This window comes from Anser cygnoides, chromosome 6, assembly GCF_040182565.1.
Source record: "Anser cygnoides isolate HZ-2024a breed goose chromosome 6, Taihu_goose_T2T_genome, whole genome shotgun sequence".
Lineage (NCBI taxonomy): Eukaryota > Metazoa > Chordata > Aves > Anseriformes > Anatidae > Anser > Anser cygnoides.
The window spans coordinates 13,081,381-13,087,914 of NC_089878.1; the positions used below are offsets into that span (position 1 = coordinate 13,081,381).

Here is a 6,534-nt window from a genome sequence, read left to right on the forward strand (position 1 = left end):
TGATGCTCTGAGTCCGCACGCACAGAAAACACAACCTACAAACCTCTTAATGTGCTCAGTGACCTAGGAGCTCAGATGAGCAAAATGACCTCATTAGAGCTAAGATCTCATTCACAACAAACAATACCTATTCACTCCACAGATACAACAAGCGCCCTGTCCTCATCTCAAAACTCACCAACATTTTATTCTGCCTTTATCTAGATACCCTTCACATTAACTGCAGCATTACCTAATAATTTCCTAGTCAAGAATTGCTGTTTTGGTGAACTAAATTCCTTCACACAGGAATCACAATTACACTATCACATTATATTAAATATTACAAAGAAAGTAAGATGTACCTAATTTTTCCGCTAGTTGTTGTGCGAGCTTGCCCTTCCCAGAACGTAAGCTGCCCTCCACTGTAAAGATTTTGCTATATTCATTGAGCTTTTTAGAAGTTTTTTCTCCCAATATGTAAGCCAGCCAACCATACTGCAAATTCCGTGTAGGGCTGATGTGAATTCTTGCCTGAAAAAAAACACAGCAATAAAATTAACAGATTATGTCACTCTTAACCAAATGAGGCATGCTGAAAGAGCAGATTTTTCAGACCTGCGCAGGCAGGAAGATAAGTACACACATCTAACACAAGGAATTTTCATACAGTGCAGTGAGCGCTGCTGTTGCAGCTGAAGCAGTACGTAGGCTGAAAAGCTATTCACAAAATGCAATACTGATAAGCCAGAAAACATGAAACAAATCCCAGTGTGTTTAAAGCTTGAGGCAAGGGAGCTCTGCCAAGACTCTGGTCTGAATCTAAGGAATTGGTGAAGCTTCTCTGACTTACTGAAGGCCACAGTCACTTGACGTGCCCTGCATTCACAAGTGAAATCCTACAGCAGGTTTTTGTTTGCATTTTTGTTCATTGTTGGGTAGAGATTAGCATTAGACCTTCTCCCAGCCTCTCAGGGAAGAAACAGCTGCAGCACTGCACGAGACAGCTCCCGAAGGTAAAGGTGCACAGAAACACGCACCTGGCCTGCGGGAGCTGCCTGCGGCACGCTGCCGAGCTCCGCTCAGCCAAGCACAGAGCCGCCCGCAGACCTCAGCGAGAGCCGAACAAGCCTCCCTCAGGGCACAGCAACCACACAAAGCTTTTGATTTCACTCGGGATCTCCCCACTCGCGCCCCGAGGCCACCCTGCCGCGCTGAAGGTCACCGGGTCACGCCGCAGCCACATCTCCTCAGCCCCATCCCCAGGCCCTGCCTCCCCCCCTCCCCGCACCCCGGGCACAGCGGCTGCCCCTGCCCCATGCATGCCCTACACGTCCCGTGCACGTGCCCTACTACGTGCGCCCCACCGCCCTGACCCGCAAGGCGATGCGCATACGGAGCTGCCACCTAGGTGCCACTACGTGCGCCCACAGCCGCCTCCGCTTCTCCGCCCCCGGGGCAGCCCCGGGATTCACAGATTCACAGATTTCTCTAGGTTGGAAGAGACCTCAAGATCATCGAAGACCTAACACTAAGACCATATCCCTAAGCTCTACATCTAAAGGCAGGGAGTGACTCCACCACCTCCCTGCAGCCCGTTCCAATGCTTAATAACCCTTTCGGTAAAGAAGATCCCCCTCCCCCGCAACTTTAGCCCATTCCCCCTCGCTGTCACCAGGCACCGACCAACCCCCACCTCTTTACAGCAGGACGAGAGCTCGCCCCTGAGAGGCTGAACAAGCAGCTCCCTCAGCCGCTCCTCGGGCAGACCCCTCACCAGCTTGGTCGCCCTTCTCGACTCGCTCGAGCACGTCCATGCTGTAGCGAGGGGCCCCCAAGTACTCGAGGTGCGGCCTCACCAGAGCCACAGGGGATCATAGACCTGCTGGCTGCTTCTTATACAAGCAGATGCTGGGCACACTCGCTCATATTCACGACTATCCACCAATAAGGTCCTTCTGCAGCAGCCACTCATCTCTGTACTTGGGGTTGTTGCAGCCCAGGTGCAGGGGCACTTGGCTTGTTGAACTTCATGCAGTTGACCTCAGCCCATCGCTCCAGCCTCCAGCTTCAGAGCTCCTGCCCTCGAGCAGGGCACTAGCTTGGTGTCATCGTCTGAGGGTGCACGACGCCCTCATTTCAATAAAGATATTAAAGAGGACCGGCCCCAGTGAGGGGACGGCATCAAGTTGTGGCGGGGAGGTTTGGGTTGGATGCCAGGACGGGTTTCTTCATTTCTCCATCGGAAGCGGGTGCCCAGGGAGGCGGTGGCGTCCCCGTCCCTGAGGTGTTTAAGGGAGGCGTGGATGTGGCACTGAGGGACGTGGCTTGGTGGTGGGGCTTGGTCCACGGCTGGGAGAGGGGCTGCGAGAGAAGACAGGACACCTAAAGCGGGCACACAGGGCAGGAGAAGACCCGCCCTGGACACCCCGTGCTCAGTGCTCCAGGAAAGCCACCCTGGTGCCCACAGAGCAGGCAGAATGCCACTGCTGCTCTTGGAGGTTTTGCTGATCCTTGCCACAAGATGGGGCAGGGTAATGCTGAAGGAAAGCAGCTTTCCCTCTAACAGCCACCTTGGCTTGTCTCCCTATCGCTGCGATGTACTGGGCATCATCTGGGTTGGGTTTGTTTTGTGTCCCGTGTTTGTGAACAGGAACACCTGATAAACTGCTCCACTTCGAGAAGTGGAGAAGCTTCACTTCAGCTTCACTTTGAGAAGCTTTGCAAATAAAAAGATCAGGCAGCCCAGCCATTCGGACCTTCAGAGTTGGTAAAGATAAAACTGCACAGAAAGCTCTGAGTAAATGGAAGACTGGTTTTCAAACACTCGGCTCTTGGCTGAGCTTTGAGATCTTGGAAAGATCTCGATGAAACAAATGTGGCAGAAATAAGAAGGATCAAAGAAATTGGGGGGGTGGGGGTGGGAGCAAGAGGGACTGCTGTGCCCTGCACCAGGCATCCTCTATTGTCCAGCCCTGCTAGGCTCATGGCTCGGGTCCATCCCCTCATCCCCTCGCTTTGTCTGGGTTTCTGCACCCCATCACCCCATCACTGTTTAGTCTTCATCACTGGCTCCCACTCCAGCTCCCCACCCAGCCTCTTCTTGACTCCCTACCTCTGTCCCAGCCCCACAGGCCCATGCCGTGTCCCTGCCATGGCTCCATGTCACCCTGACACAGCCTGATGGTGACCCACAGCACCCAAAGCACTTCAGAAGAGAGGGATGTGAGGGGAATGGCTGCCAGGGCCCTGCGAGCACCAGTGGGTATTAATGGCCCTGACCAACTTCACCTGGGACCTCCACCCCCTGCTTGTGGCATTTTGGGTTGTGTTTAAGGTCAGTTCAGGCAGGCAGGCTCAATCTTTGGTTTTATCTTTGTGTCTCTCTCTGTCCCTCTCTAAACTTACGGCACATGGATGGACCTCGGACTTACATTGTAGGTAGACTTGTCCCCAGTCCTGTCTCCCAGATGGACCTTGGACCTATGCTGCCACCTTGTCTCTCGTTCAGCCTCCATCTGCTGCTCCTGGGCTCCCCCAGGCTGAACCTTACCCCTCAGCTCACCTTGTGCAGGGCTATCAGCAGAGGCTGCCTGTGCCACCACTGCCACCTCGCTTGCATGCTGTGGGGCTGTGCTCCATCAGGGACAGCACCTGCAGCTCCTGCCTCATCCTACCCCCCCAGGACAGCCCCACTGTCACGCTCTCCTCACTCTCAGGTAGTGGGGATACTCTGGCACTGAATGGCCAAAAATCATTGCCCCGATGAGATCTGGTAACAGACTTTTGTCCCTCCTAGCTATTGTGCAAGTGGCTGTGGGAACCCCTGACACCTGAGGTCATGATCTTTCTAGAAGAGCATAATAGCCAGCATCTCTCCTTTCACACATCACCTGTTCCCAGCCCTGTGTTTGCAGGACAGATGGAATGGTATAAATCCACAAACACTTATTTCTGCCGATTTCTTTGACAGAGCCACACCAACAGGTTTTGCAGTTGGCCACCAGATAAATCCTGGACCCAAGGAAGCGCACTTTCTGGCCAGCATCTCAAAGCTTCCCTGGATGCAGGTGAGCCCAGATGAACAGCCCAGTGACATCCTGCGTTGGATGCTAACTCAGTTAGGGCCATCCAAATGGCTTTTAAAGGACAGCTCAGCAGGTATGTGTTAACACTTTGCCGTCCAGGAGATTCCCTGTGGTCCCACCCTATGGACCTGGGCAAGTGCCGTCAGAGAGATCACACTCTCCATTTCCCAACTTCTTCCAGGCCAGAAAGTGAGCAGGAAATAGCAGCTCTGGAGGGGTCACTGAAAAGTACAGATAATGTTTCTGCTTTGGGCTTTTTGCTGTTTTAGGCTTGAAAAATGTGCAGCGCCCCAAGGCTGACTGCCTTTCAGGAAATGCCTTACAAAGCATGTTTGCTTACAGCTGCTCTAGGTCCTGCTCCATCTCTGGAACCAGTTCCACCCCCACTGGGTGTAAAGAGGTAAATCAAGTGCTTTTGCACAGAGGAAAACTGGCGGCAGGTGTAGGACAGCAACACAGAGCTGCTTTGGAAATGTGCTGGGGTTTGTAGGAGCTGGGGAGGAGAAATCTGGGAGGAGAACATCAGGGCAAAGAGGGGCTAGAGGGGTTTGGCTGCACCAGAGACCATGTCTGGGCTTCCCAGATCTGGGTTTGCCCCACGGGCTCTGAGCGACTGCCTTGGCTGCCACTGAGGCACCCGAGAGCCAGGCAGCCAAGGCTGCTGCTGGCTGTGCCACCTTCCCCTGCTGCTTCCCTTCCCCACCTGAGGAAGGTTCTGAAGAGTATTTTCCAGGGCTGAGCTGGATCTTTGCATTCTTAAAATGAGTGTGGTGTGGGTAAATTATCAGGTCTCTGTATATGGTCTAGCAAGGTCATGAACAGATGGATTAACATACTTCCCATCAAACTGACATCAGCTCTGCTGACCTGGGAGGTTTCTGATACCATTAGCTACTTCTGCTTTGCCCCTTGGCAAGAAGTGATCATGTTTGATTTCAAGAATTTATCCCTGGAATTTGCAACTGGCTTTTAAAATAAAAATAAAAATAAGAAATCTGGGTCTGGCTTCCTACCCTAACAGCTCTGCCTGTAACATCAAGAGAGTAGGAAAATCTCTGCAGAGGCTGTGAGCAGCCCAGCAGTGGAGGCGGTAGGTGGGCCAGGATGCTGATGGGGTGACCAGGGCTGTCTCTGGGGGACTGCCACCCTGTGCTCCTCTGTCCACGTGTGGGAATAGGGGAACTGTTCCACAGTGTCTGCAGGTGAAATTCTGCCCGACTGGTGCTGGAAACTCTGCCATTCATCACCAATGTCCTAACCGGGTTGTGAGTGGTGAGGTGGCTGTGTTTGGTGATGTGTTTGGTGAGTTACTTGTCCTGGGGAGCATGGCAGGAGGCTGTGAAGGGTTCAAAGGTGTCTTACGGGACTGAGCAATAAAATAGCAGGTGCCACTGAGTGTATGTGACTGTAAAAGTGATGCCAGCAGGGAAATAAACAGAAACTGCTCTGAGCTGGGCCTTACACTTAGGAGCGGCATCCTGACACTGAAAATGTCAGCTTAGCAAGGAACAAAAAAGAAAAGCTTTGAGGAAAGGTGGAGAGAACAAAATGAAGGAGACTGGAACAGGAAAAGGCTCAGGGAAAGACAAACAAGGACAAGTCTGCTGGGAGGCAGGCTTTAAAACCGGATCAGAGGACATGATGGTTGGGCAGCACAACTAGTTAGCAAAGGGCGCTAAGTGTCTGTATGGACTCAAGGGGTGTGTGGAAGAGCATTACTGGGCAGAAACTGCGTCTGGCCGAGAAGTCCCCTGGGCAGAATGGAGTTGAGAAAGTTGTAAGGGGAAATATCAAATTTGCGTGCCCCACTCTTAGCCCTGCTGGGGCTTCTGCTTGTGGCCGCTGAGTACAGGACACTCACCTCCCACTGCACTGCTGCCCTGTGCACGGCACACTGCTGCCAAGCCACGGACACGTGAAAATGTCAGCACGGTCCCTTCCCAGTGGGACATTAACAGGCTTGATTTTTAAGGAAAAAAATAAAAAATAAATAAAAAAAAAGATTGATGGTAATAAAAGAAACCGTGGTTAGGTGTGATGTCTCTGTGTGTGTTTTCACAGTCTTTCCTCTCTGCCTCTGTCTTCCCTGTTTTCACAACAGCCGCTGCAGGTGGCTCTTGGGTGGAAGAACGAGAGCTTTGGGCAGCGCTGCCACACGGAAACACGAAGCAAGAGGCAGCAGGCTGGCTGCTCCTGGAGGGGGGACAGCCGGGGATCGGGCTCAGGGCGATGGGCAGGGTTTTCTTGTGAAGCCCTGGAGTCCTGGCAAGCGGGTGCACCCGTGGGGCTGGGAAACTGGGCAGCTTCACCCCGTGTGGTGGGACATGGGGGGATTCCGCCACAACTTCTGCTCAGGTTTTCGTTCCTCGCCCGTCAAAACACCTCGGTGTTGAAAGAGCAGCAATTCAGGTGCCTCCGGTTCCGGCTGCCGGGCAGGGCTGGGTCCCCTGGTGTGCAGGAGGGACAG

The 6,534-nt window shown here is 53.0% G+C and overlaps 1 protein-coding gene across 1 annotated transcript in view; it reads right to left on the minus strand.

Moving 5' to 3' along the window:
- The window catches only part of NDUFA10 (NADH:ubiquinone oxidoreductase subunit A10), a 45,914-nt gene extending 44,118 nt beyond the window's left edge, over positions 1 to 1,796 (minus strand). Inside the window, exons 1-2 of the mRNA XM_066999341.1 lie at positions 1,757 to 1,796; positions 345 to 536 (exon numbers count right to left, since the gene is read on the minus strand). Coding sequence (XP_066855442.1) covers positions 345 to 536; positions 1,757 to 1,796 — 232 coding nt within the window. The remainder of the gene's footprint in view (positions 1 to 344; positions 537 to 1,756) is intronic.
- Between the last annotated feature and the right edge of the window lie 4,738 nt (positions 1,797 to 6,534).